The 24,272-nt window shown below is 43.3% G+C and overlaps 2 protein-coding genes across 18 annotated transcripts in view; both read right to left on the bottom strand.

Moving 5' to 3' along the window:
- Positions 1-17,489, bottom strand: part of PITPNM2 (phosphatidylinositol transfer protein membrane associated 2) — a 141,212-nt gene extending 123,723 nt beyond the window's left edge. For 8 of the 11 annotated variants that reach the window (XM_054843891.1, XM_054843892.1, XM_054843886.1 and 5 more), the window contains exons 1-2: positions 17,119-17,458; positions 933-1,032 (exon numbers count right to left, since the gene is read on the bottom strand). The gene's annotated coding sequence lies outside the window, so the exon portion shown is untranslated. Of the gene's footprint in view, positions 1-932; positions 1,033-1,121; positions 1,140-1,161; positions 1,177-17,118 lie in introns of those variants that run through there. The other 3 variants (XM_054843887.1, XM_054843889.1, XM_054843888.1) reach the window with 3 other exon arrangements.
- A 2,045-nt stretch (positions 17,490-19,534) lies between these two features.
- Positions 19,535-24,272, bottom strand: part of MPHOSPH9 (M-phase phosphoprotein 9) — a 31,792-nt gene continuing 27,054 nt past the window's right edge. For all 7 annotated transcript variants that reach the window (XM_054843988.1, XM_054843989.1, XM_054843991.1 and 4 more), the window contains 4 exons: positions 23,806-23,909; positions 22,772-22,983; positions 22,156-22,224; positions 19,535-20,907 (listed from right to left, as the gene is read on the bottom strand). In XM_054843988.1, the coding sequence (XP_054699963.1) occupies positions 20,806-20,907; positions 22,156-22,224; positions 22,772-22,983; positions 23,806-23,909 (487 nt within the window). In that variant the 3' untranslated portion in view covers positions 19,535-20,805. The remainder of the gene's footprint in view (positions 20,908-22,155; positions 22,225-22,771; positions 22,984-23,805; positions 23,910-24,272) is intronic.

Raw genomic sequence — 24,272 nt, 5'->3', positions numbered from 1 at the left:
AAAAAAGAACTGAGTGGTGAGGAATGCACTTGGAGGAAAATAAGATGCAAAACTACACAGTCAGTCTAAAAGCTGAGACCCTATCTATTGAAAATCTCCTGTTCAGGCACTAATTTTGTAGGCAGATTTAACACCATGATATACATTTATAGAACTCACACAAAAGAGGTTTGGTGAGAGCTGGACACATAGCAAACCCACAAGCAACACTCCAAAGGTTACAGCGTAAGGCAGTAGCAGGTACATATATGCATAAAAAGCGTAAAATCTCTTAAAATTTTACATCACAAGGTACCTGCTTCTCTATCTACACTCCTTACTGAGGAAGTTTCTGCATGCCAAACCTCTTGGCAATGTAAAGCAAATTAAAAGTTCAGAGGGCAAAAAAAGCTAGAAATTAACAATAATTTTATGGTAGTACCGGAGGCTGCACACTGTTTATTTCAACACAAATAAAACGCAACTAGGTTAAGATTTTTTTTCTAAAGACCTACACAAAATTTAAATACATAGAAAAAAATTATTTTAATTGCACATCCTGTGCAGCCATTCTCCCTTTTAATTTATTTATTTAAAAAAATTTAAATAAACAAGGATGCCAACTAAGCAGAAAAAGGCAGGGAGCACAAGCTTTCTTTAAAAAGAGGTTTATTACCAATACACATGTCTATGCAATTTAAGCCAACCATGTTCTGTGACTGCCAAGCCCTTCTCAAAGGCAACCCATGCAGCCATTCTTCCAGACTCCATTTTATTGCATTTCCCCCGAGCATCTATTCAAGTGGAACCCAAGCTAAGGTTAATCCCCTCTCTCACCAGCAGCGAGCTAGTATCCATCACACTCATTACCATTGTCCCTAGTAATATCTAAATATATTTTTTCTAATATAGAAGAAAAAGAACAGCCATCCAGCTGAAATGCCAGAACCTACCTTCTGCAAAAAATCTCTCTAGATGCTTCTGAATGCAGGAGGGAGTAAAGACAGCATTGCTGAAAAAGGATGTCACTGTTGGTCCACATGTGTCAACATCCTAGAGAAAGATAAAACACAGTTGCTTAACTGCCATGCCCATGGGAAATCAACAGCAAGAATAAAGCTGCATTATTTTCACAGTTATACCATGCTAATGGCTCCTATGCAAACAACATAAAGCTACAACATTTTATAATTGCACATCAGAGTTTCTCTGCAGACATCCCTCCGGTATGTCAGAAATTCAATACGTGATAGTAGGCGGCAATGAGCACCTCAGGGATTTAAAGTGCGTTCCAAGCCATGAGTCATCGTCATCGTTAACTCATGGAAATTTAAAAAAAAAAAAAAAGAAAAGAAAAAAAACACACACACGCGCATTGCGCTGACCACTCTCACGTGCTCTCTCTGTACAATACCATAACTTCCCCCTAAAGCATTTCCCTTTTAAGTAGCATGTTGAACGATTTCCACGAAGGGAACATCATCACAGACAAAAAACATCACATCACAGCATTCTTCCAGACAGCTCCCTGGAGATGAGGCAGGATCCCACATTCAAGGGTGGAAACAGAGCTGGAGCTGCCTTGATAACCCCACAAGTCCTTCCACACCTGGAGAAGGGAGGAGAAGGCACCCCCCATGGCTGCCACAAAGGAGGGTGCAGCCAGGCCCCAGGGATGACAAAGACAGGGGTGGTGAACCAGCAGCACCCAGGAGGACAGATCCAGCTCCCTTCCCACCCAGCTTGGGAGAGGTCAACCCCAGGCAGCCCATTTACACCTCATTTTCCAGCCATCAGCTACCTGCTTTATCCCCAAGGCTGATTTTTGTCAGAAGGGCTGAGGGCCAGAAGGAACTTGTACCGGTTACATGACGAGCAGCTTATGTGGTTTGTTTCATTATGCCAAGCAGCCAGTTGCCTTTCTAAGAGATTCCTTCAGGCAGAGTCTCATCGTTACCTCCAACCACTGCAAACTGTTTTTAATGCTGCCTTTAAAGCACCTGGTTCGCACTTTAGCGCACACACATGTGCTCTCCCCTCCCAGCCATCACTTCCCTCTCTTCTTAGACCTCCCCAAGTATATTCAAGCTCCTTTAGGTCATCTTTAATTTCTTAGCTTATCCTTGGTTTGCCTGCCCCTGCTGTCCTCCAAGCAACAGCCAGAACAGAGCAACAGCTCCCGATAGTGCAAGGTCTAACAGTGCGGATGGAGAAGGGAAGGCTGGAGCATTTGCAGCTGTTCCCCCGACAAGTGACCCACAGGCAGCCAGCACGGCTTCAGGAAGTCAACGAGATCAGAAGATAGCTTGGCTGTGTCTGCAGGGAGGACAGGGCCTCAGCAGCAACCACAGACTCCTGAAAACCACCCACTCAGATTAAAGCTGCCTTTAACTTGATGAACTCACCGGCAGCAGAAATACTCCTTTCCCCTTTGGGTCAGGAAGGGCACAGGTGTCCTTCCCTGTAGCTGTGTTTTGCACCAGGACATGCAAATCTGGGTCCACATACACACACACAAAAGAAATAAAAAGCATCTCCTTGATTGGGATGTGGATTCAAGCCGTAAGACCAGCACCCACAACCAAAGGGTTATTAAAAAAAAAAAAAAAAAAACACCAATGTACTCTGCTCCCTGCACCAAACAACCCGAAATGCTTGGAAAAAACATTGATACCTTTAGCTGAGATACTCTGCTTCAGTTAACAGATTTATGGCTTGCCAACAATTAAAAAAAAAAAAAGTAACCACTCTTTAGTCTTGTACCTTCTTGCACAGCAATTTAAAAAAATAATAGTGCTTGCACAGGTCAGGTTCATCCTGGAGGAAGAGCAAACGTGAGTAACATTTCAGGACAATTAATCTCAGAGATCTCACGAAGAGCAAGCAGCCAGACAGCTTAAAAATATATTTAGTCCACAAATGCTTATTAACGTCATTTGCTGATTCACAGCTGAGCCAGTTGCATGGAGCCCAAATGCCACTTCTGCTTTCCCAAGCTGGGTTCAAAAAAAAAAAAAAAAAAACCAAAAACCAAAAAGTAAGTTGAAAACGTTGGGCATCAAGTTGCTTAACCTATCTCAAAACCTTCTATGATGCAACTATTAGATGTGGATTTATCTGAGCCGGAAACTGCAGGTCCGGTCTGTAGTCTTATGGCTTAGGAGTCTGATCCGAGTTTTAAAGACGAGGGATTCCCACGTGCCAGGTCTGGCTCATGTACAGCTTTCCGCTGTGGTCTCAAAGCAGCCACCGTGCATCTGCACAGCACAGAGGAAACGCTCCTGCCACACCACGGCATTACAGCATTTGCTTAGCTTTGCCAGGCACCTTAGAGTTGAAAGCACCAAGTCTGAACAGCCGACCTGATCCAATCATCCAGGATGAGCTACGGTATTTGAACACACGTACATAGATGGAGCTGTCTTACATACTCACTAGATGCCATTCCTTGATGGCAACCAAATATGATTGCAATGTGCTGCAAAGCTGAATCTTAGTCTTCCTTTCTTTTATTGACTATCGCTCTTGTTCCCAATATTAATAATCAAGACCAGATCAGAAGTAAAATGGACTCTGCAGACTTACAACAAAATTAACAGTGAAGATCACTACTACTTTTAAAATTACATCTCGAAATCAACTGAAGAAAAATATTTGATGATTTGATAGATATAAACCTGTGTCAAGAATTTGTGTGTGTGCTTTGGGGCAGAATTAACCCACTAACTTCTTAAGGAATCCTTTAAGTAAAAAATTTTTTCATAAAGAGAAATTTAAAATGTTTCTTCCCCTACTGTTATATGCAATGTGATGAGTTAAAGTCCAAAGGATTTTCTCTCTAAATCACCTATTGAAATCTGCATGATGGAAATATATTTAAATATAACATTTTAATCTTGATTTGCATTTGAACTTTTAAATGCTTTTCCAGGAAAGCAAGTGTCTCATTAGTCCTTTTAGCCATTCTACCATGCTGATCTGCAAGTAAACAAGAATCCTCACATTACCTTTCTTTTTAAAAAGGATTAATTATATGTACATAGGTTTTTACCCCAATATACATCTAGTCGGATTGAGTCTTACCACTTTTTAAATGTTATAAAATAATTCACTCCTCATCAAGTGCATCAGGATTGGTCAATATCCATTCTCCATTTGTTTTCACAAGCCAGACAAGTCTCTACAGATGCTGGATACGCTAGACAACATCCTCCCAAAAGGAACATCCACCATAACCTACACTTAAGTAAATAAATTTTAAAAAATGGAGTTGCCCCAGAGCCCTGCTCCATTTCACTGGTTTCGCAGAGCAGAGTGCAGTTCTCAGAATTAGCAGGGGCCTGGACCCACGGTTTCAGAAAGAGTTTCAGTGTCAGTTGACCCACTGTGGGGACAATTTTGAAAGCCTCACTGGGTAGCTGTGCAAACCTGGCAAAGCAGACACAAAACCTCCTCAATTTAAGAAAATCAATCTTCCTACCTGCTTTATTCTTTTTTGTTTCGGGGTTGGGTTTTGGGGGTTTTTTTAATCCTTTCTTGTAGATTGGGGAAGGATGACAAAACTTCTTCTTTTCAGCGACAGCAAGTCTGAAACAATTATTCCAAACAGAAAGACAGAGTTCTCTACACACTCACTAACAGCACTGAAATCAAAAGTGATTAAAAGCAAAAAGATTTCTGAACAACAGAAACTGAAAGTATTGCCTTTGGGAAAACGTAAACACCAACATTTTCTCTACAGAAAACACTGAAAGTAACAGGTAATTAATGTAGTCTAGGACATTATGACATGTTTATAAAACTTGTTTTCTGGAATAATCATACACAATTCACCTTGACTGTATTTCCAAGTCGTCGCTTTTTAAAGTCACTGCAGTTTGCAGAGGCCTCACTGATGCTATTCTTAATTTACTTATTTTTAGCTGTAAGAACAGATTACCAATGTGAAATTTAAACTTAAAACCTGTCAGTTTTAAGCATCTTTTAGATTGATAATAAACAACCCTGTCTGTATTTCAGAAACATTTTGTGATAAGCGGTAATCAAATACACAGTTAAAACTGCTTCTGTTTTAAAATTATACTACTGAAGTGCAGGAGACTTCAGCATTATTAAACAAGGGCCACACTTGTCCCAAGCAAACCACCAGGAAAAAGCAACCCAACATTGAGAAATGTGAGTTAATGCCAGAGTTCCCAAAAGGCTCGAACAACATTTTTATTATGGGTTATCTGCAGAGATGAACGTTACAAACCTCCTCCCTTCCTCGAAAGGCTTTCAGGGGACCATCTCTCCAAGGAAGCCTCTGGGCATTGGAGCTGCTCAGAACCAAACCCATGCACAGACTACATTTGGCTTTGGAGCAGCTGGACCACAGATTCACGTGCAAATATATTTTGCAAGGGTGAAGAGGTGCCACACCACAGGTGGCAAGCGGCTCATTTTTAGCACAAACGTTGAAAACACCACATTACACTAACAGAACTGGCATTTCCCTTTCCATGGAGGGCAATTAACATAAGATGATTTCTGCTGGCTTCTGAAGGCTTCTCTGCTTAACTGATGCATTGCGCTCCACTTGATCAGTCCTTCCTCCTAAGAGGCGCCATCATTGCCATCACTAAAACACTTTATATTGGCAAGATGGGCAGAGTTCCCACCTCGCCGTTACCCAAGCAAACACACTTGGTGATGACCACAGACTAGAACACAGTGGACTCACGCACAAGATCAGAGTCCTGTTGAGCAAGGGCAAAGGCAGTAGAACGCGAGATTCGCACGCTGTCTCTGCAAAGTCAGGGACGCTGACAGCACTATCTTGCAGGGATAAATGAACTACCAAAATTGTTCCTAGCAAACATCACAGCTGTTTTAGCTCAGCCTACTGCTCTTGTACAATCTGCATTAATAAATACTAAGCACTAACAAGTGTCAGCTGTGGTCAAACAGTGCATGCCCGTGGTTTGGAAGCATCAGTTTCAGACCACGGATAGTCACAAGAGTCCTTTATTCTCAGAGGAGGTGTTTGCTGTTCTCCTATCAGTTAGTCACCCTAAAACAATAAGGGGATATAAGTGAGCAATTAAAAAGCAACAAACCAGAGAGAAATAATTTCAAAATCCTTAAGAACTCTGCAATCAGAGGAACAGGCTCCAGGACATGCCAGAAAATTAATCAATGTGCAGGATAAATGCAGCAGTTAACAAGAAAATATGAGCAGCTCAGAAAGGTACTTGGACCATTTTCCCCTGTCCGATGCTTGCAGCATTTAGACCCTTCAAAGTGTCTCTGGGGTTATGTTCCCTAGGGAGCACAGGGTCCTGGCCTCACTGTAAGCAGCAGACTCAAAGGGAAAGCAAACAGCAAAATATTTCCAGAAAGCTGCCTGGGCTCTGGACCTTGCAGGAGCTATAATGAGCTTTTCATTAGCAAAGCCCTCTCACACCTTTCTTAAAAGTCATTATTCCCTTACATGAAATGGGAGACTGGGGTGTGAACTGTTACAATCCATTGCTCTGATTAGGCTGCAAGAAAAATACATTTGAAGACCCCTATGCTCTGTATGCACCCTTACAAGATTTTTACAAACCTCACATCAGTCTCTGTAAGGTGGGAAGAGTTCCCATTCAACATCACACATCAACAGAGACAACCCGCTCCCCACGTCCTCCAGGACACCTCATCTTCCCAGACAGAGGACAACCTGCCTCCACGGTGGGATCCCAGGAACTGCAAACAGCAACATCAGCTCCACACCGGAATGATATTGTTTTGAGGTGGGCAGTTACAGATTCAGATCTTAAAAAGTAGCTTTTATAAGCACCTATTTAGAGTCAAGTTTCAAACTCCCCTCTGAGAGAAGTATAACCTACGAGATTTTTTTTCCAGGAGCACAAAAGTGGAGGAGGAAGGGAAAAAAAAAAAGAAAAAGACAAAGAAAAAGAAAAAGCCTCATGGTGGGTTCAGCACCTGTGTATACTAAAGGCACTTCATGTTTTATGCATGAAAATGCTATCTCCCCTGTGAAGATTTCTAAGTGAATCAGCCAGACAGGGTCTCTACAGCCTGCTTTTAGGACGACCTTTTTTTCAAAAATGTATTTTAATTCAATCATTTGATTTCTATTACTTTCCAGTCATTTCTAGCTGGGTATATTTCAAGCAGAGAACTCTACATCAGCTTCCACCTTGTCCCTTCCCATATAAATGTGGCAATTAGCACAGAAAAATTAGTCAACCATACACTATTTCACCTTAAATAAAGCAGCTCAAGAAATAATACACCATTTAATCTGTACTTGACAGCCAGGAAAGAAAGAGTGTCTCAGTAACATGCTTAAAGAGAGTTTGAAATCCATTTGTAGACCTTGATGGAAGCCTGTCCTTGTCAAGGAAAGCCACAATCCATAATAATGCTCAGTATTGTGCTTTTATCCTCCGTTTTATCAGAGCTCATCTGCTGATCAATGAGGAGTCCCATGGAATAGCACTTTGAATTTCAATGTCAACACAGCAGTACTGTGGTAATGATCGAAAATATTTACATATTGCCTCATTGATCATGGGGTGTTCTTTTCCAACCATCTGGCTACTGGGCACTAATTTTTTTTTAAATTATTTTATTTTTAGGGCTTTATATAGTTGTAAAGCAGGTTATTTGAACATCTTCACAGCTAACATCCAGCATTCCACCTGAATCAGGTTCTCCTATTATTTTTTAACCCAGAACATTAGTGACAGCATTAATCAATTTCATCCCATCTCAGGGAAGGGAAAAAAAAATAATTTTCTTAAGGAGAACAAAACCAAAAAAAAACCCCAACTGACAAACACCTGCTCCGTGCTTACCAGAATGATGTGCCAATTCAGCTACAAGGTCTCATTTTTAATGTGACTCAAGGGTGTCACCATTTTGACAACAGATGAGTCAAATGGAAATATGTCACTCACTCTGCACTCGTTGCCAGCCTCGAGATAAAGAAACCCTGTGAGGGCTGTTTTTTCCACCTCCAGATGGAATACCTTATGATAACTGCAATGCTAAGCCCCTGGGCTCTGTAGTGTGTGCCTGTGTTTATACTGCCTTTAGTAACTGCTCAAGTTATCCAAGCCAGGCAGTTCAGGCCAGCTGCTGCCATACAGACTGCAAGGATAAAGCTTAAACAAGCCCCAATTAGTCTCCCTTGCCTTACCTGGCCGAGTCTGTGCACCCAGCGACTCACCCAGCTCACCCTGGCTGTCACCTGCAGTGCTTCGCACCTGCGGCAGGCCAGGCACACCTCGCCTGGCTGCAACCTCTGGCACTCAACAGGTCCAGAGATACCCACCCGGGCCACCTAAGGCAAGAAACTGTGGTGAGAAGCAGGGATTTAACCTCAAGAAACCCTAAAAAAAAGCAAAAGCACCTCTTTGCAAGGTGCTCCCGGCACTTAACACATTGCACTTCCCCAGCACAGCACAAGTAGCTTTAGTTAACTCTTGCCTACCTGATCCCAGGTTTCCACATCACAATAAATTTTTAAAAAGCTTTGAAAAAGCTTACCTGCATGTATTCTTCTAGAAAGTTGAACGGCAAGTCAAATAAAATATGCAGGAAAGACTGACATCTACAAGATCTACAAGTTTGCTGCAAGAGAATTGAGCAGAATACTTGATAGGAATATTAAAGAGGTGGTTCGCAAACAGTTGTCAAACTGATTTCAAGGGGGTTTTTTTTGGCGGCTCCAAACCTGTTCGTAATCAGAAGCTGACTCTCCTAGCTACTGGTGCCATAAAAACTTGATTTAGGAAGAATGGGAGGTCTAAAAGTCAAATTATACTCTGCCATTAAACCAAGAATAAAAACAGTCTCTCAACACAGTTTAGCTGATGATTTTTGGTAATGATGTTTAAGATAAAAAGAGGTAAGAATATATTTTCAGTTCTACTTTGATAACAAGGAATAAAACACAAGTTCTGTCAAGACAATGACATACAGACAACATAAGAGAGAGCAGGGGCGGAAAAAAAAGTGTTCTACCATATCTACCTTTGATAATATAGATGTTCCATTAGACAACGAGATCTTCCCTCTATGTCAAGCTCCTTTTTCTGCTGGGACAACCGTATGAAGGAGAAGGACAGGAGTTTGGAAAAAGGCTCTTTCCCCTACGTCCTTTCCGCCTAGACAGCCCAGATGTTTTTGCAGGCATGGTGCAGGAGATCTGGCTCTTGACCTAATGAGGTCCACTGAAGGCCAGGACCAGAAGGAAAAGCACCTATGAAATGCAGGGAGCAGTTTTCCTTACAGCTTTGCAAAAATAGTTACTGCTGTTAGAAATTAGTTTATAAGACTCTCTAACTCTGAAAAGTTTTACTATCCAGAGTCTTCTCCCCCCACCCCACCCCAGCAAAGCTGCATTTCCAGTACTACTCTTTCCTGAGCAGAGCATCAAGTGGAGATAGCAAAGTGCACACCTTCAGCAAGGCAAGTCAAACCATCTCTTGCTCGTCTAAACAAAATGATGGATAAAAACTGGGAAGCCAGAGCAACACACAGAAGCTGTACTAAAAAGGTTAATCCTTCAAGTAGGTTTGCCCAAATACGCTCTTCCCTGTCACAGAGGTAGTGTTAGATAAATGTGCCTTTTTGAAAAGCCTATTTATAAGCATTAAATGTAAGCAAAAGACAACATTAAGAATTATTCTGTAGTCCCAAAACAGACAAAGGACACATGGTGTCCATGCTAAACACATTTTTGAGGATATTTGCTGGAAGACGTTTACCATCTGTTGAAGTTAAAACTTGGAACAATATTTTACAATCCAGATACAGGTTAGACAAATAATGGGTCCCAAGAGTCTGGATAAACGATGCTTAAAAAACAAGGGAGAGCGGGAAAACAAATCAAGCTATCTGCTCTTCTCCTTCACCATCAGTTTGCTTTGGTGGATTGGAAGCCTAAAAGCACTATGCTAGCCCTGCTCAAAAAACAGCAGCCCACCCGGAAACAAGGAAGACAGAGCAAAACTGGAGACAGAAAACTCTGGGATTTTTTACTGTCTCTTCTATCTAAATGTGACCTGCAACATTTCAGATGTCCGCTACTGGTTTATCTTTGTTTAAAACAGAAGCGATCCTCCACCTTTGCTTGTAGAGCACTTAAAGTCGGCCACAGACAGTGCTGCTGAGGAGATGAGGATGGCGGAGAAAAAGCAAGTGAGAGGCCTTCCTCCCCCTTCTGTTCTTTTTCACAAAATATCTCTGAGTTATTTACATACTCGTATCCTGAACTCCCCCCTCCGGTTTCACAGTTTGCAGTTAACTCTGCTTTCTGCTGGAGATAACACATGTTTAGCTTTCACTATGTTTAGGCTAGAACACCCTCTGAATGTAACGCCAGGTCACCAAGCCCACAGAGGGAAGTACTTCCAGATGCAGAGACTGGCTAGAAGATAATAGACAGAAATATGAGGCTCCATCTCTCCACCACCCTGAAGAAATCAACCTACTCAGTGAAGGAGACAACTAAACAGCTTGGCAACGCCTACAACTGGTGCTCAACCTCAGATCCAGTGAGAAGATGTAAATATTTAGGTTTCAATTTCATCTGATATGATAAATATAAAATGTCTATTTCCTTCTTGAAAAAAAAGTAGCATTAAAATACGTAAGCCACCCACATAGAGAAAATGATTCTGCAGTGTTTCTACCTTTAGGAGGAGGTTATTTAAGTTATGGTACTGATCTTGAAACAAATTACAATCACAGGTGAAGTTATTCCCATTGAATTGTCTTCTGACATATATAAAACATACACCACGTCTATAGATAAATACATACATAAAATTGTTTTGCTGTTCATTCCAAACATCTAGTGGTTGATGGCAGCCCATTATTTTTTACCTCTTAAAGAATGCCCACAGCCCTTCAGGGCTCCCTACGGAGTGATCAGTCTGACTCCATCCCAAATCATCTGAAAAAAGCCCCAGAGCAATCCACCAAGTCCCGACCCAGACTCCTTATGAGAAGCCCATACAAGACACAGCAGAAGCGGAACTGCAGTTTACCTCAGCTGTACTATAAAAACCTGAAATCCTTCCATAACCTTTTAAAGCACATAATGGAATTAAGGCCCCAGTACACATCCAGAGTTAACAGTCATGCAAACATCAAACTACTTTGGTGCTGGAGATAACACGACCTCGCCCCTATAGCGCCAAGATATGACAAAGTGCTCATCGTGCTGGTGTTGTTACACACTCCCACCCTCCAAATTAGTTATTGTGCCGTTAAAAAGAAACACCATCTCATGTCATTGCTCTGTGGGTTAAGTCAGCTCATATGCTTGAATTAGTGTCCCAAAGCTCAGCAATCGTTACAGAAGTGCCAGCAATCCAAACAAATCAGAGTTAACTTCCCTGTCCATTACAAGAATTGCTGCCACGATGACAAATTATGAAACTTTCAGTTGTTCATTCACTATTATCTTTCCCAAGTCCTCCCGCTTATACTGCAACGATCAGACGTGTCTCCCCAGCTAGCATCAAACTACCTCTTGTTTCATTACTGGATTGTCCGGACCTCTGCTCCCCCCACCCATGACGAGACTATCTATAGAAACTGGTGGAAAACCTCCCGAGTAGAAATTCCAGTGTCTGGTCTCCGACAGGAAACTGAGCTGTTTAAAGGAACAGAAAAGGATGAGTGGCAAATCGCTTTTTGTCATTGCATCGAGGGAGTCTCTCCAACTTACCTAAGCTCAACTGTTTTCCTGCAAAGGAGAGTTGTAAGGTTCCTGCTTACAACGTCACAGCGCTCACCAACCTCAGCTGTCCAAACACAACAAAGTCAGGACTGTAAAAGCTGCAGAGTTCTTGCTATCCAAGATACTCAGTGCTCAGGGTTGGGGTTTTCCTGTGAAAAAACCTGGACATCCACAAGGACCCAGATTTCTGGGTGCTGTAGCTCTTCAAACTTGTCCAAGCAAGATTTTCGGGAGGCTGTTTAAAAACTAGAAGAAAAAAAATCTAATTTGGAGTCCTCAAGCACGAGCTCAGTAAGGAAAAGCCAAAGGGTTGTTGGAAGACCCAGCTGCCGCTCAGGGTGCCCACGCTCCTACCCGGACAGCTGCCGTCTGCCCAGCACACTTCTTAATCAGCCAAGGTGTTTGCTTTCCGTTCCTGCCCTCCGTGGCATTGAGGCCGCAGAGTCAGAGCACTGGTATGTGCCCTCCCACCAGGCAGCAGCCAGGAGGACGCAGGAGCAATGACCCCAGCACCTTTACTCCTGAACTCGAGAGCACCCTGCCAGGGCTGGCGGCTTCACTGCAGCTTTCCACACCGTTCATTGACCTGGGCTGCGTTAACTGCCAAACCCATATGCCAAACCGTATCCTTGTTACCATCCCTTGCATATGGAAGCCCGCACGCAGGAGACACTGTTTTCCCTCTCAGTAAGAAGCACTAAGTTTCCCTGCCTGGATGATCCCTCATTACAAAGCCAGCACCTCCTTGCTGGGATCTCCTCAGACGTGCCCAAGCTCTCCAGGGCAGGTTTTAGCCCTATGCTTATGAGACTTCTTCCTGCTCTTTCACAGCAAATCATGCAGCTCTCTGCACTCTCATATGCTCAATAACTATTTATCTCCACTTGCCTGAACCACCTCTTATTTTCTCTCCCTCTGAAGCTTGACCCTGTGTCGAAACCAGTCAGGAAGGGTTGCAGGAGTGGGGAGCAGCTCTGTCTCCAGATACTGCCATCTCTCAGGAGGTCCCCTGGATCTCCACAGCCACCCTTCAGAAAGAAAGATACATTTTCCCAACTGGTTTCTAAGTTCTAAGTGGGATTTACTGAAGCATTTTGCGGTGAGCTTCTAGGGATTTTATTTTTTTTTAATTAAAAAAAACACCCCACCATCAAAACAGTCACCTGTAAAACCCCTTGCCTACAGAAAAAGCACAAGTCTGATCTCAGGAGCTCTGCATATTGACTTCGCATCGTGCTGATTAAATCTCCCTGAAGTGATAGGATCTGAGTTAGCCCCATGATAAATTGTTTTGTTGTTCTTACATTAAGAACATCTAAATATCATTCATTACTTTGTTCATTTAAAATTTCGTAGGACTCTTGGCACGGACACCACGATTAGAGAAGTCACGTTCCCTTTCAGTTTGTGGGTGAGTTCACACAGAATCCTCTGCCCCAGTACAATGTTGTGGCATTTGGATTTCCTCCAACACCCAGGAAACAAAGTTAAAAATAAAGAAGTGTTTTATTTATTCCCTCCCCCCACATTAATTACTCCATTTCCATTCACACTGAATACTACAGAACATTTTTGTTTGTAAGATGCTTTCAGGCTCAAAATTAAATTTAGACATATCTCACTAATTTGGGGAGATAAACCAAAATATTAATTGCATCATACCCTATGTCAGCCAGCTTTAAAATTAAATTAGAAGGCATCTTCACCATTTAGATAAATTGGCTATTAAGAAAACCATGGGGTTTAGATGTTGCTTTTTCCTTCTAAGAAGATAAAAATAAAGAGAAGACAGATATTGAAGTCTGTTCCTCTCCTCAAAATGAGGCGTGTATCTTGAATAAGAGGAAGTCTAAAAGAAAAATGTGAAAAAAAACCCCAACATTTCTCAGTGGATGATGCTGGTCCTAGAAGAGGACATTACGGTGAATATGCATGAGTGGCATGAGTCAAACCACACTCAGGAGTAAGCATCAGCTTTCACTTGCCATTTTCTGAAGCCTTCCAGTCAGGCTGCCAAGACAGCAGCTGAACGACAGGATTTTTATTTGAACGTAGGGGGGAGATTAATGCTGGTTTGGACTAATTGGAAGAACCTTCTTTAAATTAGTTTGCTTGAAGGATGCGCTGCTTCTCTATTTGGCCAACTCACAGAAGCAGTAGCAAATTGTGCATAAAAAAAGACTATTTAAATAAAATTCAAACCCCCTTAGCACCACTGTCAGTTGTAAATTTTGAGAATTTCTATTAAAAAAAAAAAAAATCAGGACAAGGTCTTTCCAAACTGGTTGCTGTCAACTAAAATGAGAAGTTAGATAAAACTCCCACATGCCAGATGGTAAATCACAATAAATGCTCGGGCTGTTAGATGCACAACAAACGACAAACACATTGAAATGCACCACCAGAAGCAAACCCAAAACAGAAAGGATATTTTAATAAGTTATCATTTGGGGGAAAGATCCTCGTTAAGCTCATCAGAATCAAAAGTCATCAACTGAGGGCTTCTTACTGTCCTCATCACCTCATGTAAGCGTGAGGAAGAACAATTTTAGCAGAGTTATGTTAGGCTAGGGGCTACTGTCAGCAAGAGCCTTGGAGCTCACTATTTAGACATCACTTATGACCCTTTCTGCCAAGTTACTTTAAAAAAGGATACCAAGGAATTGTTTACTCAAACCATTACTGTTTCCTGAACACAGATGCAAGAAAAAGTTATATTAAGAAGATAAACAGCTGCTACTGTATGCTGTTTAAATGGTAACAAAAGCATCTAAGGGCCATAAAGGGAATAGTAAGGGAATTAAAAAGCATTTTTATGCATGAAGATGGCTAACATCCGTACATTCATTAAAGTGTTATCAACCATGCTTTTAATTAAAAGTTAGTGACAGAAACTTAAATATGATTAATGAAACCTAGCAGCCTACCAGAAGTCTGCTCTATCAAAAGCAAGAAGCACAACAAGCTGCATTTCCAGCCCTCACTCGCTCCTTTCTCTTTCCCTCCGAGAGATGCTGCCACAACCAGAAAACATTGCAAGGACCACGAAGCAGCATTCCTGTGAAAAACAGCAAGCCAGGACAAGTCTGCAAACCACGCTTTCATGCTTGGCCATTCTTTATTTTGTATATCCCGAGGAGGCGTTTCAATTACCAAGCAGCCCAGGGCCAAGATGACAAGCTGGTTACCTGTCAGCATAACCAGCTATACAGTGATCTATCGACCATCACAGGCATAAGGTCTGCCAAAGGCCGGGAAAAAGGCTGCCCTGCAAACAGCAGTCTCCTATTCAACAGTGGAAAAAATCACTCAGAAGCTAGCGCTGAACTCTGTAACACAGTCAGTCTTCTTGTGTTACTCAGGAGCACAACGCAGTCGTGACAAAAATAAACTACGCGATGAAAATATAGCACGAGCAAAGAGATGTGGGCACAGGGAGGGAATTAGTATGCAATGGGAGGATAAGGAGTCCTACAGGCCATAGGTATTTCGACAAGGAATCAAACCACCTTGTATTTAAGTCCTGATGTCTGCAAAGTTGAATCTATTACCATTGTCCTGTTGAACTGCTGTTATGTACAGAGCTGAGCAGATGCAGATTATGTCTTCAAAGACTGAAGATGTTTTTTGGCACTGTATCACCCACTTAGCTGCTTCCAGAGCACAGAGAAGATGGAAGCTCTCGCTTTAGAGCGGGTACTAACACAGGAAGAAACTTTTTTTTTTTTTTTTGGCTTAAATACACCAATTTAAATAAACTTTACCTCAGTCATGGCATTTTAATATAAAATGTGACAGGACTGAACAGTGTGGCTGACCGAGGGGTTCCCCGTTCCTGGCTCTGCTAATGATGCCCCACCTCAGAGCACTCCTCTGTGCTTCTACTTCTTCAGTGGGGCAAGGGGGCTGGGGAGGAGGTGAAGGAAAGGATTTAACCCTCCTGCAGCTAGACAAAAGCTAAAGCTGTTCATGCTGCAGTCTGCTGGCACGGGGCAGGAGCATACTCCAGAACAGAGCCCAGGGTTGTTTGGGGGCACCAGGCTGGGCCCCTTCTGCCAAGCAATGAGGAGGCCAGGGGAAGGGACCACCAGGCCCAGCAGAGAGAATCCCCTCTTGTAGCCCACCACCCAGCTAAGGAATGGCCATTCTGCTCTTCCTAAAGGGAAAATCTCTTCCTCTTGCCCTCCTGAGGGGAGGCACTACCTCAGGAGCACGGCCAATTTCCAGTCAGCCACCCGGCAGTTCGCTGACCGCAGGGGAGTCTTGAGCCCTGAAAGCCCAAGAGGTTCCTCCTCAGCACTAATTAGCAAAAGGTGTTTTTTCCACCAGGCTGCTGCTGGTCTCACCCCGCTTCTCCCACCGCAGGCAGGGAGGCTGCCATGAGCAGCGCCTTTGCCCCCTCCTCACAGCCAGGCCTCGTCCGAGGGGCTGGTGGGCCACCACCTTCCCCACTGCATGACAAATGCCCACCCAACGCCTCTGCCAAAGCCAAATGCCCTCAGATTCAAGCCTGGAGATGCGGTAACTGAGGAAGGAGAACGAGGAGGGTCGTGGTCAGATGAAGGCTCTCCAGTGGGCAGGGTCCACTCTGGCCTCACATGCATGGTGCTCGAAGGCTGCCGGCACGGTTCCCTGACATCTGGCATGGCTTCCTGCACATCCAGCCACGACCTACTGAAAACTCTCCCTCTGCCATTACAAAACACCCAGTGCGGAGGGTGCCCGTCCCCGGCTGTCAAAGGCTGACACTCAAACCACAACCGAGAGCAGCGGAGAAAGGTGTTTGCTGCCTATAACCGGCCAGCACAGAGAGAAAGGAATAACGGGGGGTGTAAGACACAACCAAACCTCATTAGTACACCAGCGGGGTATGCGAGAGCAAGGCTGTGAATCCTTCGTTATTTTATGTGCGATAATTAGGAGCTGAGGCAGCGTGCTGCTATGGCTGCAGCGCCCGGAGACCCCGCGGCGTAGCAGACCTGTCCCTCCCTGTCATTTACTCATCTATTCGGGAAACTTTTACCGCCGATGCATCCCGCTGGCCGGGGGCAGGGACGAGACAGCCCGACCCGGCTCAGGCCGCGGGAGCACCCGGAGGTACCGGCCGGGCACCCGTCGGCGCCGCGGCCCACAGGGGCCCTTCCTCCTCTGCCGCCCGCCGAGGCCCCGGGGACGGGCCCCCCCGAGCCGCCCCGGCCCCTCGGGGGAGGCTGAAGCCGCCCCGCGGGCCCGGCCTTCCCCCCTCGCCCTTCCCTCGGGCCCGCGGCGGTTCCCGCCCCTACTGAGGCACGGCCGGGTCGGCCCGAGGGGCCGCCAGGTGCCGGGGCCCGCCCCGCCACCCCCCGCCCGGCGAGGCGCCCCCGCCGCCCCCCGCGCGTTCCCCCACCACGCACCGGCTGCTCCCGGCGCAGCGGCCGCGGCTCTCGCTGCTGCTGCTGATGCCGCCGCGGCTCGGCGGCTGCCGCTGCCTACGAGTCGCTGCCTGCCGACATGCCCGCGCTCCGCTGGCATAATCCCCGGCGAGGGTGGGCCGGGCGCAGGCAGCTCCTCACCCGCCGGCTCTGCCGCGGTGCGGGGACGGCGGAGGCGGGGGGAGGCGAGGCGGGCGGGCCGCCGCAGCTCCGCGCTGCAGGGGGGACCGGGGAAGACGAAGAGCCCCGTCGCCGGCGCTGCCTCTACCCTGCCGCGGCAGCCGCCGGCCGGACAGCTTTATTCCCCCGCCCGAGCCGTGCCCACCGCCGCGGGGAGCCGCCACTTCCTTCCCCGCGCCGGGCCGGGGCTACCGCACGGCGAGCGGGCGGGACGGGGGCTCCGCCTGCCGGCCGCGGCGGAGAGTGCCGCTGGGGCCCATGACCGCCGCCCGCGGCGCGCCCCGCTCTGCCCCGGCCCCCGGAGCTCGGCCAGCAGCGGGCTGGCTGCCTCTCCCGGGCCGGTAGCCGTGCAGGGGGTCCGGCTCGCCGTGGACGCTCTTACCGCCTTCCTCCGCACGCTGCCCTGCGCTGGGTTCCCTCTCCTGCTCGGTACCTTTCCCGGTGCCCGCAGGAAGGTAACTAACCGTTACGGAGCTAGCCTTCCATGGTGATGGGTGAAGCCCCAGCTCAGTCTCGGCTCTAACCCTGCCTCTGGCACCAGAGTTTTTGCAGACTGGAGCAGCGCTGGTTACTCCTCTAACTTTACTCTCTGCAAAGGGGGGGGGGGGGGGGGGGGGGGGGCAGAAATCACTAAAGGTTTAGCAATCATTTTATTCTGAAACCTCAGAAAAAAAACCCAGCAACAAAATGTGCTGTAGCCTTTTAAACATTTGTTAATTTGCTGCATTTTTAGGTTTTTTTAAAAAAAAGATTTATCATTTCACCTCATCAAGACCTGCTCCCATTTCTCTCTTTCTCGGGTCACGTGTCGTCCCCCCCCAGCGATTACCTGAAATCCTCTGGGCTAGCCCACAAAGCCAGAGCTAACCTGCCTGGCAAACGAGCTGGTTTTGTGAACACTACCAAGAAAGACAGATTCTACCTAAACCTAGCAATAGTATTGGTAGCATAAACACACTTTTAAAAAATAAATTAAATTGCCTTTCAAAGATGTGGACAAATAGAGTTTTCTTTTCCAAAGATTAAATCTCAGCCTTGAAGGAGGTGTGATGTTTATTATCAGGGAGAACACTATGCATGGGAATGTCTTGTAAGGGCAGCTTGAGACAGAACCAAGCCTGGGGCTCTGAGCAAAACCCAGTAGATCTGGAAAGGCGATAAATACCTACGTGGATGAGAGGTGTCAGGTGGAAGAAGGCAAGAGAAAGAAGATTAAAGTCCTCTTCAGAGGAAGCACAAGCTTCTGCTCTTCTAGAAGTCCTTAACTGTCGCCAAATATAGAAGGCGGCAATTTGCTTATGTTAAGGGCAAGAATTTTAAAAGGAATTTAAAAAAAAAAAAGGGGGGCAGTGTCCAAAGTGCAGAACAAGTGCAGTCACGTTTTCCACAGTAAACACGCACTTCATGTGCCCCACTTTTTGATGCTTCAGGTCTGATTTTCAGAAGCACTGAGCATTCAGGCCTCCCACTGATTTAATCTGGAACTGCAGATTCTCTACCCCTCTGAAGAATGAGGCCAAAGGCACCATACTGAACAGGTCACCCAAAGCCAGGCAGTTATTTGAAAAGGTTGTCCTAGAAGTTTACTAAGAGCAATGCTTACTTCCCCCCCTCCTCAGTATTATAATAGAACAGAAATAGCCTAAAAAGCTCCAACAGCTGGAGGAGGACTTTTGATTAAAAAATAAATTCTGACTCACAATTCAGTAAAAGAGTACATGAATATGAAGAGCACTGGAAAGAAAGGAGTGGAGATAAAGGGAGGGTATAAGGAAAGGCAGTGAAATAGCTGAACTGATTTACCTACTTGTTTCTAATGCCTGTAAGGAAAATTCTGTTTAGGTTTGCCATAGTGCTGATGAAAGAAAACAAGACCATTAGTGGACTCATGAAATTTTCCTGTGATGGACTCCTTAGAAAAAGCCTGCTGACTGAATGACACTTTTGAAGAATACTTTTAAACTGTACCTGTTAGTAACTTAAAGTGGTGGGAAAACTTCTTCAGCTAAATAGTAGAGCTGCACAAGGAAGGCAAGATTCTTTTTTCCTCCTTCAACCCCTTTGAGTAAAAATTGCAAGTAAGAACATGGAATACCATCACCATTGTACATCTATTCATGTACCTGGAAGTATATTTGAGCAAGTTATCTCCAAGCATTCAGGCCAAATTTCTGTATTTTGGAGTAAAGGGGAAAATGAGTAACTAACACTCTTGACATCTCCCCAACTCTGACCTTGCCTTGAAAGAGCCCACCGGTCAGAAGCAGCTGCACAAAATACAGTTTTTTTGAAAAGACTGGCCTACCCATGCACAGTGCTTCATCAAGTATCTTAAACCACAGCACTAATTTTAGAATCAGACTTTCACAAGCTTCCTTTATGACAGCTATTCTGGCCGTATAATCACATCATTGGTGGCTAAACATCTTGAACAAGGACAGAATTTGAAACACACAATATGATTAAAACCTACATTATCGCTGATGTAATATCCCAGAACCTATTATTGTTCTTGGGCAGAAGGAAAGAATCTAATTAAACATTTATTTAATAGTAAAAATACAAACTAAAATATCAATGTTGGACAGTAATTCAGCAATATGCCAACTAGCAAATATGTATTTTTCACCAAGAAAAACGTATGTATGTTCACAAATACAGCTTGGATTTGGTTTGGAAATGTACGCGATCAGAACACTGTGCAGCACAAAACACAGCCTGGGATATTAAAACAGAACTTCGATTACATAGTTACAGTCCTGGAGTGTCAGCTGGAGTTGAGCTGCTCACCGGGAGACAGGGTGGCTGCTGTCAGTCTCATGAATTCTGGTACTTGTGGTATCAAAACACTACTCACTGCGACTGTTGGGAGACATCGAATAATTTAGAGTCATATTTTCCTAACACAGCCAGCAAAACATACACCATTTTGCAGCTGGCCAGCCATAATAAGAGTATTGCTCATGGTTTTGTCACAATGAAAAATATCTACGTTATAAAGTTTAAATTAGAACGGTTTACCATATAACAGTAGTTATCTTTATCACAGGTAATTCATGTCACTTTTTGTATTAAAGTTCAAAATTTCCTATTGGCTAATATTTACATCATAGCATAAATATTTATAAAATGGTGAGGAAAACGAAGTGCAAAAGGATAACACTATCATTTTCTGAAAACAAGCTGCCTTTTAGTTTCTTATTATAAATTTAATATCACTATTTAAAAATAATTAATATTTCTAAAAATATTACAATACAGGATCAACATTGATTTCTCAAGTGTAACAAAAATATGTTTAAAATATAGGTGGCTGTTTGAAGTACAAAATATTGCTGTTTGTAAAGGGTAACATGGTTGTAAAACTACTATTGAGGGTTTATAAAAATACAAAAAGATTTGCATTTACCGAGTGCATAATTACATATTAGTGCAAAAAAAAAAAAACACCAAACAAACAAATGCATATTTGCATTCAAGAGGGAATTGTCAGAGATTTGCAGAGGTACGTAAAACATGAAATCTTTTCAGAGTCATGCGTATTGACCCTAAATCTCTATTAATCCTTTCCAAGCGATCTTCCAAGGCTTCCTAAAAGGAAGAGTTAAAGAAAACAAAGATTTAATAACATACAACAAAATCCAATGATCCTTCTAAAATGAAGGAACTCCTAGTATTCCTATATTCAACTGGAATCCTTTTTAACACATTACCAGCATTCTGTTAGCACCCAAAAACTAGAGCCAGACCTACAAACTTTTCATATTATTTTTATGTATGTGTGTGTATTGGTGGGTTGTTGGGCTTTTTTTTTTTTTTTTTAAGCTGTTTCAGGTATTTTGGGGTTTTCCCATGTGCCTTATGAAACTCAGTGAGATAAACTTGACAAGGTTTAGGACAGGCTGATAATTAGAGACACACATTTAGGCAAGAACGGACCACTGTAGTGAGTGGCAGTATTGATTTACTAGAATGCACTTTTACTTTGAAATTAATAAATGGGTACCAAGCCCTGGGATTACAAGTTAAGAAATGCTGAAGTTGTACGCATGCTTCACAGAGACCTCTAAAATACAACTTTGAGACATATGTTTTTATTAAAAGAGCCTGCGGAGCTTTCCCAAGGCAGCACTCTCCTCTATTCCACCTACACTACTTATTTTTGCCTTCTTATTTTCTTCTTTATGCTTTCAGGTAGACACCCCCCACCGAAACAAACAAAAACCACCCTTTACACTGTCTCCTAGAGCACAACGTCCTCTCTACAGCCTCAGGGATCTATTTCACAGTCACTGCATTTTCTTAAAGTATTGCCTTTATCTACGTCTCAGTGTTATCACAAGAACAGACTATTGCATTAATTCAGAAAAATGCATCCCATGTACAAAAAAAAAAAGAAGATATAAACAGTCTTACACAGAATATAGACTATGTTTTTTGTTATGCGTGTGCATCTATACGCACACACAAAGTTGTCAGTTTGTGGCAGTTGGGGGGGTGTGTGTGTGTGTGGAAATCAAATGCTTGCAAGGCTTATTATTCTTTCCTGAATCACTTGCATACAGATTATCTACACTTAGACCTTTTACATAGCAATTCAGAGTGTGTTTATAATTAACTTGCAGTAACTTCTCCATTATCTTCTAATGCAGTGAAGTCTAGAGAACATCTTCCACGCGGATTCAAAATTCAGCCATATTCAGGAACAATTCTCAGTGGTATGGAAAAATTCCCATAGTAATTGCACTTACTATATAGTGGAACTTTCATCTACACTATGTAGTCTCAAATTGTGGAAGAGCAACTTAGGAGAACAGTCATAGGTAGAAGCTTTTTCACCTGATTTAATCTTGCTTGCAAGGTCATTCTTCCACCAGAACAAGGTATTCGGCTCAATGCAGCCTCAATCTAATAACAGAAAATACTTCAGCTGTAAATTATCGTTTCAAGAGCCAATATAAGCTTTCCTGACTAATCTTACAGAACGAGAGGTGAGGCGTATACGTTACAGATATGTCCAGTGTTGTTCTGAAATACTGACTTATGTTACCGTAACACTGTGCCATTCAGAACTGATACAGAAGTGAACATTCATATGCAGACCCTCTCAAGGATCATTGCGAATAGAGCGCTCCAAGTTACCAGAATAAACTCCCTTGTTTGAAAGGCTGATTTAAAACATTTGACATTAAGGAGGAAAGTAAAGTAAATTCACTCCAGTACTAATATAAACACAGTGTGGATGGAAAAGTGACTGTCCTTTAACAAGGTTAGGGACAGAAAAGGACTGGGGTATGGGAAGTAGAGCAGGGAATGATAATGGCACATTCCTAGGGCAACACTAGAAATTGTATGTGAGTTTCAGCCACGCATTGTGTAGGTATGTGGCAACAGCCCTCACCTCTCCTACAACAACTATGTTTCATCACAACTTCAAAATAAAAATAATCTTTGCCTGTTGCTTTTCTTGAGTCAGCTCATCAAAAAGCCTCTCTGTTTCAGCCAGAGTCTTAATCCTTGCTGCGTACTTGAAGTCTCCCTCAAAAGGCGATAGCACGGGCTCGTATTTTTGTGCTATGCTCCTCTCGTCCCACACTGTCGCTTTCTTCATTCCAGTATTGACGAATTCAGCACAAGGGCTGTGTCTGACACCTGAATGTTGCCTTCCTATCAACAAAATAGGGGTCTTTTTAGTTATTTTGTAATTGTCTGTGAAATTATTACATAGGACAAAGAAAGAAACCAGTAACAAGAAAAGCAGCGTGATCTTGCAGGTATATAAACCGAGGATAGTGACTAGCAAAGCGTCATTAGTTTGCCTTAAGCAAGCTTCCCAGAAGAATGCAAAACATTTGTATGGGTCACCTTTCAAGTGATCTTTATAACACAGCATATTTTTTCTGTTAACAAACAGATTACTGTACTGTGCTAATTAGGAATTACTTTTACTGGTACAACATTTCTAAATATCACCAAGTAGACTAGTTGTCATGAAAACACTAGTTTAAATAAATGCATTAATAAAAAACAAAAGCAGACAAGAATTACAAAAGTGAGAAAAGATTTGGTTCAATCAATCATTTAAAACCATCTGAAGCGACTGGCTTTATTATAGTTACTCTTTGCTATCTGTAATGCAATGTTTAGCAATAGAATTTTATTAGTATGACTGAGTATGTCATCTTAATATAGACCCTACTAAGATATGCATTGTGTAACTGAGTTAAGCATTGGAAAACATATTGCCCTTCTTTCTCAATTCAATTATTTTTGTTGTTCCATTGTGTTTGTGCACACACACATATACATAAAAATAAAATACTTTAGGAATGGTATTTGTCTACAGGAATAAGACAAGATTTAGAGGATTTTTAAAAGTTGGACTTCATGGAATAAGGTGTCAGCTTTCTATTTAAGCGGCTGTTGCCAATGTGCAAGAAATTACGGTAAAAAGATAAAGAACAGTTTTCCCCCACTTTGACAGATTACCTTCTACATCATCTAGTGAAAGAAACTGGAGCCTTTTTCTTGGATTATTGTGCTGTAAAGTAGATGTAGAACCAGTTTCCAGGTCATCCAGAAGTATATCAAATCTACAGAGCAGGAAGCACACAACAATTGCTTGCTAGAAATCACGTATCAAATAATATAATATTTTCTAGTTTTGCACCTTTTGGTTAAATGAACAGATTTTTTAATAAAACAATTTCTATCCCACAGGCATTGCAAGTCGTCTCATTACTGCTCATAGTACCATACCCCAATATACTCCTATTTGCACACCCCAAAACACATCATTCCTGTGACTTTCTTTCAGAAGCAGGCCAAGTTGTCACTCCCAAACACACTGAGCTCCCATGCTGTCATCCTCAAGAACCAAAGTTGTACTAGACATTTCTTCTTCCTCATGCACATGTCCTACAGTTTAATCTAGCAGCTAAGTATTGTTCTCAAAC

This window comes from Grus americana, chromosome 16 (genome assembly GCF_028858705.1).
Source record: "Grus americana isolate bGruAme1 chromosome 16, bGruAme1.mat, whole genome shotgun sequence".
In the NCBI taxonomy this organism is placed as follows: Eukaryota; Metazoa; Chordata; class Aves; order Gruiformes; family Gruidae; genus Grus; species Grus americana.
The sequence above is the reverse complement of the archived record's forward strand: the minus strand, read 5'-3'. Positions and strand labels throughout refer to the sequence as shown.